This window comes from Mauremys mutica, chromosome 4, assembly GCF_020497125.1.
Source record: "Mauremys mutica isolate MM-2020 ecotype Southern chromosome 4, ASM2049712v1, whole genome shotgun sequence".
In the NCBI taxonomy this organism is placed as follows: domain Eukaryota; kingdom Metazoa; phylum Chordata; order Testudines; family Geoemydidae; genus Mauremys; species Mauremys mutica.
The window spans coordinates 161,165,797-161,181,122 of NC_059075.1; the positions used below are offsets into that span (position 1 = coordinate 161,165,797).

Consider the following 15,326-nt stretch of genomic DNA (forward strand, 5'->3'; position numbering starts at 1 on the left):
AAACAGGGGAATCCCAAGCAGGAGCAGAGAGGTCATTTTACCTCTGGATTCGGCCCTGGTGCGACCGCTGCTGGGCTCCTGTGTCCAGTTCCGGTGCAGTTCAAGAAGGATGTGAATATGTTGGAGAGGGGGCAGAGGGGTTAGAAGGTTACAAAACGTGGCCTGGAGTGATACATCCCAGGAGCTCAAGCTATTTAGCTTAGCAAAGAGAAGCTCCCATCTCCCGGGGTGACTTGCTCCAGTCTAGAAGCGCCTACACAAGGATCAAATATTTAATAACAGGCTCTTCAGGCCAGCAGAGAAAGGTCCTCACGTGACCACATGGCTGGAAGTTGAAGCCGGAGACATTCAGCCTGGAAAGAAGATGTCTATGTTTACCAGGGAGGGGAATTGACCATGGGAACAATGTACAAAGCACCGCGGTGGATTCTCCATCAAGGCGGGATGTGTTTCTCGGAGATCTGCTCTCGTTCAACCAGGAATTAACTGGGGGCAGTTCTCTGGCCTGTTATCCAGGAGCTCAGCCTTGGTCCCTCCTGGCCTGGGAATCTACCAGTCTCCGCCATGGCTTCTTGGAGTCCGTCTTCTCGCTCTGGTGCCACCCAAGGGACAGGAATGCAAAATGTGCAGGTAAACTGAGTCACGCAGCTTGTTCACAGAAATATTTCCATGTTCTCTCGCTTCTCCCCAGACTCCTGCTGCCAGGAAGGGGCATACCTGGGTTAGAGCTCAGCCGTCCTCCAGCAGAGCCCTTCTGCTACGGGTGCCAGGTCCTGACCCAGTAGGTTCCCCCCACCCAGCGGATCTGGAGAGATGCAGCGACTCCGGGAGGACGTCACTTGCTCCATCTGCCTGGATGTCTTGAATGACCCCGTCTCCATCGAGTGTGGCCACAACTTCTGCCGGGAATGCCTCGCGGCTCACTGGATCGGGGTCTCGGCCTGGGGGTCCCAGTGCCCTGAGTGCCGGGCTCCCTGTTCCAGGGACAGGATGATCCCAGACACGCGGCTGAGAGCCCTGGTGGAGAAAATCACAGCACCCCTGCGGGAAGAGATGGAGCCAGTGAGACCAGACAGGCTGAATCAGGGGAAAGGGGCACAGGCTCCCACAGGCCCCAGGCGGGGACCGGCTGACAGGGACGGCTCTAGCAATTTCGCTGCCCCAAGCACGGCAGCATGCCGCGGGGGGCGCTCTGCCTGTCGCCGGTCCCGCGGCTCCGGTGGACCTCACGCAGACGTGCCTGCCGATGGTCCGCTGGTCCCACAGTTCCGGTGGACCTCCCGCAGGCGACCCTGCGGATGCTCCACCGAAGCCGCGGGACCAGTGTTCCCTCTGCAGGCACGCCTGTGGGAGGTCCACCAGAGCCGCCTGCCGCCCTCCCGGCGACCGGCAGAGCGCCCCCCCGCGGCATGCCGCCCCAAGCACGCGCTTGGCGTGCTGGGGTCTAGAGCTGCCCCTGCCAACTGGATCAGGGGGTGGGGAATGGGACATGTGGCCTTTCCTCTCTAGGGGGCGCTGCCTCTGATTTGGGGGCAAGGGACTAGCTGGCTCATGGGGGTGAAAATGGCTCAAGAGGATCTGATCTGAGGGGCAGGGGCCTAGTTGGCTCAGGGGTGGGATCCCAGGTCTGACCCTGCTCTCTCCCTGCAGCAGGGGCCGGGGGCTCAGCCAGAGCCGGGGAGCCCGGTGCAGCTGGTGCGTCTGGACGAGGAAGGGGACCTGATCCTGGACGAGGAGGCCCTGAGCCGCTGCCTGGAGCAGGGTGGGGTGGGGGACGCTCCCGTCTGCCTGGTGTCCATCATCGGGGAGCAGCGCCGGGGCAAATCCTTCCTGATGAACTGCGTGCTGCGCCGGCTCCAGAGACAGGTGAGTGGGGACGGGATCCCCAGCTAAGGCTCCACCCCTTGAACCACAGACCCCGCCCTCCCCAGATAAGGCCCTGCCCCCTGAACCACAGACCCCGCCCACCCCAGAAAAGGGTTGTCCTCCGCAGGAAGGGCCTCTGATCTCTTCACCACAGGCCTATGTTGCCAGGTGTCCAGTTTTCGGTCAAAAAGGCAACCTGGCAGCCTCCAGTCAGAACAGCTGACTGGACACTAAAAGTCCGGTTGGTCACAGTAACCGGCCTCTGCCACTGGGGGCCGGGAAGAGCAGCAGCTCCGGGGACGGCTGTAGCCACATGGAGGAGCTGCTCTGCTCAGCTGCTGAAGCCCGACAGAGCAGTGGCTGCTTCTGGACCAGGCTCCAAGAGGAAGGTGCCACTGCCCGGGGGGAGGGGATCCTGCCTGCCCCTCCTTCTGTCCCATCACGCCCCGAATGCCCCGGCTCTAGGCCCTCGGTATGGGGACCGGCCCCTCCCTGCCCCCTTGCTCTGGGGACCAACCCCTGCTGTAACCTGCTGTGCCCCGGCCCACCCTCCGCCCTGCTGGGCCCTGATCGGGGCAGGCTCCACATCAGCTCCTCCCAGCGGCAGCGGGTGAGTCCGGGAGAGGGGGGAGTGTGTGCGGACAGCACGTGAAGGAAGAGGGGGACAGGAGGTGAGCAGGGGGCGGGGCCTTGGGGGAAGAGGCGGGGCAGGGGCGGGGCCTTGAGGGAAGAGGCGGGGCAGGGGCGGGGCAAGGGTTTTGGTTTCCAGCCATTAGAAAGTTGGCAACCCTACGCAGGCCACGCTCCCAACGCCACAGGCCCAACCATCTGCAGCCATGGCCCCGCCCCTTTCACCGCATGCTCCACCTGACCCCGTGCGTCCCCTGCCTGCTTCACTGCAGCCCACACCCCTTATACCAAAGGCCCTGCCCCGTCCCCAGGCAGTGTCCTCTCCCTGTGCCAGGCCCCGGCCACTGCAGCCGAAACCTCACCCTCCTCAGCCGTGGCCCCTCCTCCTGCCCCAGAGGTCCCCACCCATCCCCTGCACCCTGAGCACCCCAACCCCCCCCAACTGCATTCCCACAACCCCTGTCTCTGGTTGCCCCCCTACAGAACCAAGAGCACATGGCCCTGGGAGGGTTTGAATGTCGTGCCGGGACGGCGACCGTGACGAAGGGGGTGTGGATGTGGGGCCAGCCCCTCTGGGTCCAGGCCCATGGGTGAGTGGAGCAGGGGGGCAGGCTGGGGGATGGGGCACTAGGGAAGGGGAATGAGGGGAAGTGGGGGACAGGATCCTGTGGGGAGCAGGGAGGCTGGAGGGAGAGAATGGGGGAAGCTGGGGGGGGGCAGGGTCCCAGCCCTGGGGCTCCCTATGGACACACTGGGGTGCAGTTATGGCTGTTCAGAGTTTGATCCTGCTCCCCCAGGGCCCGTCCCCAGCCAGCGTGCCCAGGGCAGGCCCCGGGGAGCCAGGCAGCGGAGGTGCCAGGGCTGGTCGGGGCGAGGGTGGCGTCAGCGCAGGGCGCCCGTCGCTGTGGCTGGTGGATCTGTCCATGTGTCTGTCCCTGCAGGTGGCCGTGTTCCTGGTGGACACCGAGGGCTCCCTGGACCTGCAGCGCCGTATGGAGACCAGCATCAAGCTCTCCGTGTTCAGCATATTGCTCAGCTCCTACTGGGTGGGGGCGCCGTGCTATGGGGAGTGGGTGGGGGATTCAGGAGCAGGCACCGTGCAATGGGGGCAGGTGGGGGGCTCAGCAGGGGGCACTGTGATTCAGGGAATGATCGGCAGGGGGCGCCGGGGAGCAGGGAGTGGAAGGAGGCTCAGCAGGGGGGCCGTGCTGGGGTGAGGTGTGGGGCTCGGCAGGGGGCACTCACCTTTTCTTTTGATTATTTTCTAGATTTTTAACATTTCCAGCACGTTTACCCGGACGGAGGCAGATTATTTGGAGGTGGGTGGGGCAGAGGATACACACGGCTCTACTGACACTGACCTCTCAGCCTTGGCCCTGCTGGGAAGGACCCAGGAGTCCAGGCACTGTTAGGATTGGAGAGGGGGAAGTCTATAGGCTTTGGGGCTGTTATTGATGGTTAGAAAGTCCCAGAGATCTCCCCCTAGGCCGGGGTTTAGTTGCAGAGAGTCTGAACAGTATCAGGTGATTATTTATAACATATTTGCAATTGTCGTATTCACGGTTAATTACCATTATCTGGCAGCTCTTATTATTAGCCCTGTTAGCTCTGGGTGGTTGGTCATTACAGGTGGAGAAGAAATTTCTGTGTCCTGGTCGACTCCCTTAAGTGATCTGCAATGCGCCTGCAGACTCAAGTTGACTTATGAGGAGAGGCTGAGGGAACTGGGATTGTTTAGTCTGCAGAAGAGTGAGGGGGGATTTGATAGCTGCTTTCAACTACCTGAAAGGGGGTTCCAAAGAGGATGGATCTAGACTGTTCTCAGTGGTAGAAGATGACAGAACAAGGAGTAATGGTCTCAAGTTGCAGTGGGGGAGGTTTAGGTTGGATATTAGGAAAAACTTTTTCACTAGGAGGGTGGTGAAGCACTGGAATGGGTTCCCTAGGGAGGTGGTGGAATCTCCTTCCTTAGAGGTTTTTAAGGCCTGGCTTGACAAAGCCCTGGCTGGGATGATTTAGTTGGGGATTGGTCCTGCTTTGAGCAGGGGGTTGGACTAGATGATCTCCTGAGGTCCCTTCCAACCCTGATATTCTATGATTAGTGGTTTCCTGTTTTTGACCATCGGTTTTCAGATATTAATTATTAGTTCATTGATTGATTTTCTTTCACTGCTTTTCTGGTTTCCGTACCTTGTTTTCTGATTTCAATGGCTAGTTTTCTGCCTTTGATTACTTCTTTTCTGACTCCGATTACTGGTTTGCTGAGTTCCATTATTGGCTTTCTGTGCCTTCAATTAATGGTTTTCTATAGTCACCAACTGGCTTTTCTGAGTTTAGTTATTGCTTTTATAATAACTCGTGATTAGAATAACTAATAATCTGTGATTACTAGTGTTGAATTATTGGCATTTGAAACGATATTTTTTCTCTCGTTTAATCAATTTTCTCTCTTCAGTGATCAGTTTTCACTTAACGTTGTTTGGATTTTATTTAGTTTCAATGACCTTTATGTCACATGTTTATTTGGCATCACCAATCTTGCTGGATCACCTTCAGACACCTGGGGGGGGATCTTTTGTTCAAGATGGAAAAAAAATTCCTTGTCTCTCTCTCTCGCTGCATCTCAGATGTTCGTTCATGTTGCAAAGGAGGTCGGCGAGACCTGCAATCTGCCCCCAATCCAGGTGAGTCCTCGTTTCCCATCAACCCAATGCTGGTTCCACCCCCCACTCCTATCACCCCACCTGATTCTTATTATTCATTGTCTCTATTGCCAGAGCACCTCAACCCCCCCCCCCCCCCGCACTTCCTAAACCAGGACCCCGTTGTGCCAGGCGCTGGACAAACCCAGAGTAAACAGCCAATCCCTGCCCCCATTATTTTCCCTTCATGCCCACGTCATGCCCAGGGTCTTGGTTTTGGTGGCTGGGTTCGGCGGCAGCCTCCAGCTCTGGTCTGTTCTCTGTGCCCCCAGCCCCAGTGTGACCCTTCTCCTGTGCTCCCTGTTGCAGCGCCTGGACTTGTTGGTGCGAGATTGGCAGCTCTCCGGAGCCTATGGCGCAGATGGGGGACAGGGGTATCTCAAAGACGTCACACGGGTAATGACCAGCGCCGGGCACCACGTGTGTTCATGGAAACAGCAAACTCTGGCTTTGGGGCGGAGCTGAATGTTTCCCTGGCAGGTCTGATTTCTAGCTGGCGGCCGCAAATGTTGTTTTAACTCCTGCAGGACCTGGAGGATTCTGCCGAGCAGCCCCTGGTGTTGGGAGCCCTGAGGGCGAGAGGGACCCAGTGCTACCTACTGCCCCACCCTGGCACTCGGTTCACCAAGAGCAGGGCAGGGACACCAGGCGGTAAGAGACCCCTCTTCCCTGCGGGTTACACCCCAACCCCCCTCTCCCCTCTTCTGCGCTGCCCCTACCCGCATCCCTGCCCCCATCTTCCCCTCCTGCGTTGCCCCCACCCCATAATCCCAGTGCCCAGCTCACTCCCCTTGGCTTAGAATGGACTCTCCTGCCCACTGCACAGGGGTGCTCACTAGGTCACGGGAGCTGTGCGGGAAGGGAGAGGGATGTGAGGGGACACTGCTGGGGTCCTGGTCTCCTGTGGGGGACACAGCTGGTTCCCCCCTTTTAGGTCTTAATAGGTCACCTGGCACCCGCCCACTGCAGCCTCTCCCTGTTACTCACCCCCACCCCCACTGCTCCCCTAGGCAGTGGGATGTGTGAGGGTGCTAAGCAGCCGTTGCCCAGAGATTTACTGTGGCACAAACCTTCCCCCTAAATCCCCCATTTAATTTGTGTCCTGACCTGGACACCTGGGTCCCTCCCTGATGCCTGGGTCCTTTTCCCCCTGCAGACATGGACGAGGATTTCCGGCAGTGCCTGCGGAACTACGTCACCAGCGTGGTGCGCTCAGCAGGGACACACGTCCGGATGGACCGAGCCGGGCAAGTGCTGACGGGGGCTCAGCTGGCTGCCAGGATCAAGGTGGGAGAGTGGGGTCTGTTAAAGGGGGAGAGGGGGCCAGGAGGAAAGACAGCAAAAGGGGCTGAAAAGTGGGGGCAGTGTGATCAGCAGGTGGCACCGTGCTGCAGGGAGCTGGGCCGGGACTCAGCAGGGGGTGCTGGGCTGCAGGGAGTGGGGAGGGGGGTCAAGCAGGGGGCGCTGGGCTGCAGGGAGTGGGGAGGGGGCGAGGCAGGGGGCGCTGGGCTGCAGGGAGCTGGGCCGGGACTCAGCAGGGGGTGCTGGGCTGCAGGGAGGGGGGAGAGGGGTCCAGCCAGCAGGGGGCACTGGGCTGCAGGGAGTAGGGGTGGGGGCTCAGCAGGGGGCGCTGGGCTGCAGGGAGTGGGGAGGGGGGCTCAGCAGGGGGCGCTGGGCTGCAGGAAGTTGGGGTGGGGGCTCAGCAGGGGGCGCTGGGCTGCAGGGAGTGGGGAGGGGGGCTCAGCAGGGGGTGCTGGGCTGCAGGAAGTAGGGGTGGGGGCTCAGCAGGGGGCGCTGGTCTGCGGGGAGTGGGAACGGGGCTCGGCAGGGGGCGCTGGGCTGCAGGGAGTGGGGAGGGGGCTCGGCAGGGGGCGCTGGGCTGCAGGGAGTGGGGAGGGGGGCTCGGCAGGGGGCGCTGGGCTGCGGGGAGTGGGAACGGGGCTCAGCAGGGGGCGCTGGGCTGCAGGGAGTGGGGAGGGGGGCTCAGCAGGGGGCGCTGGGCTGCAGGAAGTAGGGGTGGGGGCTCAGCAGGGGGCGCTGGGCTGCAGGGAGTGGGGGGGGGGGCTCAGCAGGGGGCGCTGGGCTGCAGGGAGTGGGGAGGGGGGCTCGGCAGGGGGCGCTGGGCTGCAGGGAGTGGGGAGGGGGCTCAGCAGGGGGCGCTGGGCTGCAGGGAGTGGGAACGGGGCTCAGCAGGGGGCGCTGGGCTGCAGGGAGTGGGGAGGGGGCTCAGCAGGGGGCGCTGGGCTGCGGGGAGTGAGGCAGGACACTTGCCAAGGAGTGGGCTGAGCTCTCCCTGATCCCAGCTCCCCCGGACATTATTCCCCTCAGGGCGTCTCCCGATACTTGAAGACCAAATGCTACGACTTCTCCTCCCCTGTGAAGGTACCAGCTTGCCTCTCCCTCAACCTCTCTGATTTGTAGGGAAGGACACTAGTTCTATTGACCCCTGACCCCAGATCCTCCTGCCATTGGCCAATCACACTAGGCCAGGAGGGGGCACCACAACAGCTGCCCCCACTGACCTGATCAGGGACCCCCATCCCCCAAGAGATAAAGGGACCCTCAGGGAACCCCACCAGAGAATCAGCCCTCTCCACTGGGGGGCGGCAATGTGGCCATGACTGTGGGGTCATTGGGGGGCTGCCCCCTGGCTCTGAGAGAATGTGGGGGATTGGGGGCCAGTGGGGAGGTGATAGCGGGGAGCAGGGTCCTGGAGGACGGGGGAGAAGGTGGTGAGTGGAAGGGGGGCTCCCAGTCCAGAGATGGTCCAGTCCCCACCCCTCACTCCATCCCCTCTCCCCCCACAGATGGCTGAAGCATTTGCAGCGATGAGACAGGAGAAAAACAGCAAAGCAGTAGAAGCCGCCAGGAGGGAATATGAACAATTTGTGCAGGAGCTGGTGAGCGCAGAGGGGCTGGGAGTTGGGAGTGGGGGGCACCGGCAGAGCTCAGGGGAGCAGGGCTGGGATAGCAGGGGTCTGTGGGTTGGAGGGGGCTGTGGGTATATGAGTCAGCGGCACCCTGTGGCTGGGTAACACTATTGCCCATCCCTAATGGCTGACCTCTCCCCGCTTCGGGCAGGACCGTGGCCACCAGAGTATAACCTGCTGCCTGAGGGTGAAGCCTGAGGAGATGAAGAGATGGCTGGAGGGGAAACAACAGGAGCTGCTGAAGCATTGCCGGGGGGAGCTGCTGGGCGAGGACCCCCAGAAACAGAAGGCCCTGATGGTGCTGGAGCAGGGGCTGGCCGGGAAGACGTCCCAGTTCCTAACGGCCTACGGACAGCGCTTTAAAGAGAAGGCCCTGCGGTTGGGCCTGTACATTGGAGGGAGTGTCCTGGCTGTGGTGGGTGCGGGTGTTGTGGCCGGCATCAGCCCAAGTGTGGTGATCAAGGTTGGAGTGGGGGGGCTTGTCCTGATCAGGAGGATGGTGGGAAGATGGATGTGGGCCTAATTTGGATGGTTTTAGAATACAACAGGCACCAACGCCCCAAGGCAGGGGGATGAGGGGCAGGGTGTTCAGATCAGGAGCCCCGGCTGCAGGGGGACACATAGTGAGAACGAACCATCGCCTCCCATCCCGGGCAAGACTCTGTCCAGCCCTGAGCACTGGGAACCTCTAGGCAAAGGAATAGATAGATAGATAGATGGGGTGGATGGGGATAGTTAGATAGATAGATAGATGATAGATTTCTGGGAATAGACAGAAATAACTCACAACAAGTAGCTAGATTTCAAAAGGACATAGCCATTGATCGATTTACAGCCGAATGAGCGAGATCAGAATCCAGCCCCGACCGCATTGACATCAGTCGATCAATAACCCGGCCCTGGCTCTGGTGCTCCAAGCCGGCCCCATTGGCCCACGAAAGCTTATGTCCAAATAAATTTATTAGTCTCTAAGGTGCCACAAGGACTCCTCATTGTTTTTTCAGTTATATTTGGTTTTCATTTTCAAAAACGGGGGGTGGGAGATGTGACATAATATTGCATATGCTTTATGAAAATATACTTGATGTGAATGTCATAACTGAAATATGCTTTATGCAAGATGGCTCATGTGCAGTATCATTGGAAAGGTTACAATTTACTAAATGTGATTATCCCATTTGTATGCATGTGTCATTTTTGTAGATGAAGTTAGGAATATTGACTTGTGTATCTGTATTGCATCTTTGCTGCTTTGGGTCACTCCCACTGCTCACACTTCAGGGACTCCAATGGGAAAGCCAGACAGTGCTAATGGTCCATCAGCTAGCACCCTAGACTGTGAAAAGGCTTGGCCTTCCTGTGGCTGTTCCATAATGCTACTGACTCATGGACCACAGAGTCAAGTGACCTGGTCACCTGATACCTACCTACATCTTGGACTCCTAAACTGTTCCACAGGGGGTTGGGGGGATCAGACAAAGGGTTCCGGCCTTATGGGTTCTGACTTACTACAGAGAATTCTTTCTCAAGTGTCTGGCTGGTGGGTCTCCCCCACAAGCTCAGGGTCTAGCTGATCGCCATATTTGGGACTAGTGTAAGCAGAGTCAGGATGGGCTCTCCCTTGACATCTGGTGGTGAATTGTGGGGAGCGTGGAAGGGAATTTCAGGTATTTGCATTGGCACACCCATCCCGCCTGGTGTGGACTGCGGCAGCCTGGGATGGTTCTTTTGACAGCTCTGGGATCCCCAGTTTCTTTGTTGGGACACAAGGAGTGGAGTGTTGTCGCCCTGGTTGTGTGGATGAGCAACTGTGGGACTGCTTTGTGACAGAGGTGTCTTACCATCTGGTGGGTGGCGCTTGCTAGACAAGGGACATGGGTGCCAAAACCCAGTGAATTGAGAGAGGTTGGGAACTGGTGTGTGTATGTGATGGGCTGGGCCCTCTTTGAGGGCCTGCAACACCAATTGCACATTCTCCTCTCTTCACTGTTGAAGAGCAGAGCTAATTTTGAACCATTAGGAGTCCATCTAGAGGCTGCTGAGCTGAATTCATGTTGGGCAGAAGGGTTACACTAGGAAGGAATTTCCCCCAGGCCAGATTGGCAGAGACCTGGGGGGGAGGGGTTGCCTTCTTCTGCACCATGGGGCATGGGCCACTTGCAGGTTTAAACTAGTGTAAATGGTGGATTCTCTGTAACTTGAAGTCCTTAAACCACGACTGAAGGAATCCAGTAACTCAGCCAGAGGTTAGGGGTCTATTACAGGAGTGGGTGGTGAGGTTCTGTGGCCTTCAATGTGTAGGAGGTCAGACTAAATGACCTTCAGACCTTAAAGTCTATGAGTTTTATTGTGTGGTTCACCCTTAATGTAAAGAACCCAAACCTGGGAAATACCAGACAGGAGCCCATCAAACAGGAGTAAAAAGCCTCAGCAAAGAGATCCAGGATACATAGCGGGGCTCATGGGGCAGTGAGTTCCAAAGATAAAGGACCCATTCATAAGATCACTGCACCCCAGAGGCAGCTGCATCTCAGCGCTGGGCGAGCCGTCCCCATGCAGTGTTGCTGTGCTGCTGCTTCTCAGCTGTCCCACCCCAGAGGTGACTGAATCTCAGCCCCAGGTGACCGTTACCCAGCAGTGGAAAGAGTTGAACATTTGCAAAGGGTTTTTGTTTGGAGTTCTAAGAAATGCCTCACTTTCGGAGAGGAGGCCGTTGGGAGGTTATTTCTGGACGGAGAGGCAGTGGTAACATCCAGAAATTCACAAGCGGGTGTATCTCTGGCCAAACTGTCTGCCCCCTTCCCCACCCCCCTCCAAGTTGATCACAGTTCTTGGCACTTTCGGTGCCCTTTAAAACATGTGCACTTCCAGACCCTGCTGCTCCGAAGAGCTCGTGGGGGGATCCAGGGAATGAAGGGTCTGTACACCCTCCAGTCTCTGTCACTTGCTTTTCCAGCCTGGCCCCACCTCTCCAGGCCTCTCTGTGCTCCCCTCCCACACGCACACTGCCTCCCACCCCCTCGCACTATCAATGTGAGAGCAGGGCTGCTCCACCCACCTTCAAACCCCCGCCAGCCGGGCTGCTGTGAGGGTAAGTCACAGGGAGTTACGCTTTCATTTCTCTCACAAAATTTTGCCTGCACGGAGAGAAGCGAAGATTTGGCTGGGTAAGAGTGGAGGGTGAAGGAGGGAGGGTGTGTTGAGGGTGTTTTCCCCAATCTAGCCCATCTCCCGCAAGGGGCAGGATCGTTCCCCCCAGTCTATCCCCCCTGCCAAGGGGCAGGATTGTCCCCTCTGCTCTGTTCCCCCAGGTTGTGGGATCCTCCCCGCAGTCTATCCCCCACTCATGGGGCAGGATCATCCCTGATTGTTCCTCATTTTCCACCCTCCCTAACTGTGCTAGGGCATTGCCAAGTCACATAAGTCTTATCTCTCTGGGGGGAGGAAATTCCCAGCAGCTGGGGGTGGGGTTGCAGGACAGAGGCACACAGACAGGCACAGACAGATTCTTATCTACCCCCAATGCTGGGTCTGGCTCATGGCGTGATCTGAAACACTGTCAAACTCTGACCAGTTCAACCAGCTAAAACCAGGGCAAACCCTTGGGCACGTGGAATCCCCCAGAACAGTGGCTTGTCTTGCGTTAGCCGCAATCAGGGCATTTACAAGCTAATCTATGGAAGAAGAGCCGGACCCCTAGATGTTCACCCCCCCCCCCAAAGAGGGGTTCAATATATTGGTCTTTGGAGCCGCTTTTCCAGTCCTTGTGTTTTCAGCCTTTGCAGCTGGAGGGAGAAGCTGGAAAAGGGTCAGGGCCGGCTTTAGGCCGATTCAACCAATTCCCCTGAATCGGGCCCCACCCCTAAGAAGGCCCCGCGCCCAAGCCCCAGTACAGTGTACCGGCAAGAGCCTGCGTGCTGTACCAGCACGGCTTCCCCAGGGGGCAATTTAAAGGGCCTGGGGCTCCCAGCAGGGGCTGTGGGGGCTATTTAAAGGGCCAGGTCTCCAGCTGCCTCTGCTGCATCTCCTGCCAGCATCCAGCCCCGCACCCCCTGCCCTGTCTCCAGCCAGCCCCTGCTGCACCTCCTGCCTTTCCCGCACCAGCCCTGCACCCTCTGCCCTGCCTGCACCAACCCCGCACCCCCTGCCCTATTTCCAGCCACCCCCCTGCCTGAAGCCAGCCAGTCCTGCACTCCTCTGTCTCCAGCCCTGCCAACCCCTGTGGCCCTGCCTGAAGCCAGCCAGCCCACCCCACACCCCTCTGTCGCCAGCCAGCCCCGCATTCCTTGCCCTGCCTGCAGCCAGACCCTACCTCCAGTCAGCCCCGGCCCTGCCTCCAGCCAGCCCCATGGCCACTGGTGCCCTGCAGTTCCCAAGGCAGTAACCCTGCTTCAATGAGGGGGGCAGGGAGCAGCTGGGACCCACACGTGTGCACACCCTAGGGTGACCAGACAGCAAATGTGAAAATTGGGACAGGGGGTGGGCGGTAATAGGATCCTATAGAAGAAAAAGACCGAAAAATTGGGACTGTCCCTATAAAATCGAGACATCCCAGCACACCCCAGGGAGTGGTGGGGACCCACACATGTGAAACGGAGCTCAGTTCTAGTTCAGGCCCATCTTTTAAAAAAAAAACCTGTAGATCAGGTTAACATACATCTGTGTTTTCCCGGACATATCAGGTTTTTTGGTTCTTAAATCGCCATCTGGGAGGAATTTTTAAACTTTAAACTTTTAAACTGCCCCCTGGGAAAATACGATGTATGGTAACCCTATTGGTACAAAAAATACATATTGCGGCACATCCCTTAAATGAGAGCTTTTTGTAGGGAACCGGTCGCTAAGAAATGAGAGGCTTTTTTTGACATGTTTTTTTTTTGTCATTCCTGCCGGGGCCCCGCCGAAAATGTTGGAATTGTGCCCTGCACGTCCTGAAAAGGGTCTCTAAAAACCAGCAAGCAAATATATAGAACCCCTCTTTTTATGGGGGGGTGGTGAACATCTGAGGGACTGGCTCTTTCCATGGGTTAGTTTGTGCCTGTGATGCGCACTGCTTTGCCTTATCACATCTCAGCAATCCCCTGCCTCCGGCAGTGGGGGATTGCAGGAAAACCCCAACTGCCCTACAAAACTGGCAGTTTTTCTGTGGATGAAAGCCTGATAGATTTTGTCCAAAGAGGGAGAGAAACAAAATTCCCATTTTCTATATTGACGGCGGGGGGGGGGGGATACACATAGGATGAAAAGACGAATTGGGACGGTCTTGGTGCTTGCTCAGGAGACATCACTGCTGGTAGGATGGAGAGAGCAGGGCCCCTTTGGGGCGCATCGGTGGCTGGGAGGGATCCCAGGGTGGGAAACTGGGGAGCCATTGGTGCTCCGGGACCAGATCCCAGCACTAGGGGAGTAGGGTGAGGCCAGGGCACGTTCTTTCCCCTTTCTGTGCCTCAGTTTCCCCATCCAACCCCCAGGGCTCTACCAGGGCAAAAGGGTGAATTTGCTCTCACTGCAGCGGGAGGAAAGCTCGGCCAATCAGCACCCAGCTCACTGCATGAGAGGCAGGAAGCTATTTCCTTGCTATGCCCTGAGCGTGGCCTTTCCTAAGGCCGAGCTCGGTGCCTTCCGGACTCAGGCTCCAGCAGCCCCTGTGTCTCCCCAGCTGCCCTCGGCAGCGAGCTGGACTGAGATCAAACCCCTCAGAGGCTTGTGCCCCTGGCAGGCATGACACAGCCGGCACATGACATCTGCCAGGCTGTAGGGAGCAGAGAAAAGCCCAGATTCACAAACAGCCCCAGCGCTAGGCTAGTCTGGGCACAAGCCAACAACGTGAGCTGTGATACGGCCAGAAAGCATCAGCCATTTTGTGTGTCTGTCTGTCTGTCTGTCTCTCTCTCTCTCTCTGCGGGGATGCAGAGATGCTGACAGAGTGCAGGGGGCCATGGGGAATAATCAGCGGGATGTGAGCCCCCGTGTGACAGTGTGGCCAAAGGAGCTAAGGATGCCCAAACAGGGGAATCCCAAGCAGGAGCAGAGAGGTCATTTTACCTCTGGATTCGGCCCTGGTGCGACCGCTGCTGGGCTCCTGTGTCCAGTTCCGGTGCAGTTCAAGAAGGATGTGAATATGTTGGAGAGGGGGCAGAGGGGTTAGAAGGTTACAAAACGTGGCCTGGAGTGATACATCCCAGGAGCTCAAGCTATTTAGCTTAGCAAAGAGAAGCTCCCATCTCCCGGGGTGACTTGCTCCAGTCTAGAAGCGCCTACACAAGGATCAAATATTTAATAACAGGCTCTTCAGGCCAGCAGAGAAAGGTCTCACGTGACCACATGGCTGGAAGTTGAAGCCGGAGACATTCAGCCTGGAAAGAAGATGTCTATGTTTACCAGGGAGGGGAATTGACCATGGGAACAATGTACAAAGCACCGCGGTTGATACTCCATCAAGGCGGGATGTGTTTCTCGGAGATCTGCTCTCATTCAACCAGGAATTAACTGGGGGCAGTTCTCTGGCCTGTTATCCAGGAGCTCAGCCTTGGTCCCTCCTGGCCTGGGAATCTACCAGTCTCCGCCATGGCTTCTTGGAATCCGTCTTCTCGCTCTGGTGCCACCCAAGGGACAGGAATGCAAAATGTGCAGGTAAACTGAGTCACGCAGCTTGTTCACAGAAATATTTCCATGTTCTCTCGCTTCTCCCCAGACTCCTGCTGCCAGGAAGGGGCATACCTGGGTTAGAGCTCAGCCGTCCTCCAGCAGAGCCCTTCTGCTCCGGGTGCCAGGTCCTGACCCAGTAGGTTCCCCCCACCCAGCGGATCTGGAGAGATGCAGCGACTCCGGGAGGACGTCACTTGCTCCATCTGCATGGATGTCTTGAATGACCCCGTCTCCATCGAGTGTGGCCACAACTTCTGCCGGGAATGCCTCGCGGCTCACTGGATCGGGGTCTCGGCCTGGGGGTCCCAGTGCCCTGAGTGCCGGGCTCCCTGTTCCAGGGATAGGATGATCCCAGACACGCGGCTGAGAGCCCTGGTGGAGAAAATCACAGCACCCCTGCGGGAAGAGATGGAGCCAGTGAGACCAGACAGGCTGAATCAGGGGAAAGGGGCACAGGCTCCCACAGGCCCCAGGCGGGGACCGGCTGACAGGGACGGCTCTAGCAATTTCGCTGCCCCAAGCACGGCAGCATGCCGCGGGGGGCGCTCTG

General features: G+C 58.0%; 3 protein-coding genes and 1 long non-coding RNA gene across 7 annotated transcripts in view; all 4 read left to right on the top strand.

The window, feature by feature from the left end:
• Positions 1-9,305, top strand: part of LOC123368060 (RING finger protein 112-like) — a 43,100-nt gene extending 33,795 nt beyond the window's left edge. The window contains exons 9-13 of the mRNA XM_045012535.1: positions 5,726-5,849; positions 6,355-6,485; positions 7,527-7,580; positions 8,006-8,098; positions 8,280-9,305. Of these exons, the coding sequence (XP_044868470.1) occupies positions 5,726-5,849; positions 6,355-6,485; positions 7,527-7,580; positions 8,006-8,098; positions 8,280-8,651 (774 nt within the window). The 3' untranslated portion in view covers positions 8,652-9,305. The remainder of the gene's footprint in view (positions 1-5,725; positions 5,850-6,354; positions 6,486-7,526; positions 7,581-8,005; positions 8,099-8,279) is intronic.
• Positions 611-2,207, top strand: LOC123368066 (RING finger protein 112-like). The gene is made up of 3 exons (XM_045012546.1): positions 611-1,062; positions 1,651-1,866; positions 2,021-2,207. Exons 1-3 carry the CDS (start codon positions 814-816, stop codon positions 2,087-2,089), a joined length of 534 nt encoding a protein of 177 aa, XP_044868481.1. The 5' UTR covers positions 611-813; the 3' UTR covers positions 2,090-2,207.
• LOC123368068 lies at positions 3,714-5,559 on the top strand. Its single transcript, XR_006578675.1, has 3 exons — positions 3,714-3,815; positions 5,124-5,180; positions 5,508-5,559. It is a non-coding gene; the product is annotated as an uncharacterized LOC123368068 (long non-coding RNA).
• A 1,778-nt stretch (positions 9,306-11,083) lies between the features above and the next one.
• Positions 11,084-15,326, top strand: part of LOC123368059 (RING finger protein 112-like) — a 32,018-nt gene continuing 27,775 nt past the window's right edge. Inside the window, exons 1-2 of one of the 4 annotated variants that reach the window (XM_045012527.1) lie at positions 11,084-11,219; positions 14,823-15,193. In XM_045012527.1, coding sequence (XP_044868462.1) covers positions 14,945-15,193 — 249 coding nt within the window. In that variant the 5' untranslated portion in view covers positions 11,084-11,219; positions 14,823-14,944. Of the gene's footprint in view, positions 11,220-11,239; positions 11,296-14,582; positions 14,762-14,822; positions 15,194-15,326 lie in introns of those variants that run through there. The other 3 variants (XM_045012525.1, XM_045012531.1, XM_045012530.1) reach the window with 3 other exon arrangements.

Excerpts from the sequence above, each read along its gene's own strand:
- LOC123368066 (XM_045012546.1), top strand. The coding sequence starts at position 814 with ATGCAGCGACTCCGGGAGGACGTCACTTGCTCCATCTGCCTGGATGTC. Across the intron at positions 1,063-1,650 it reads TGCGGGAAGAGATGGAGCCA|CAGGGGCCGGGGGCTCAGCC; the intron begins GTGAGACCAGAC and ends CTCTCCCTGCAG. Across the intron at positions 1,867-2,020 it reads TGCGCCGGCTCCAGAGACAG|GCCTATGTTGCCAGGTGTCC; the intron begins GTGAGTGGGGAC and ends TCTTCACCACAG.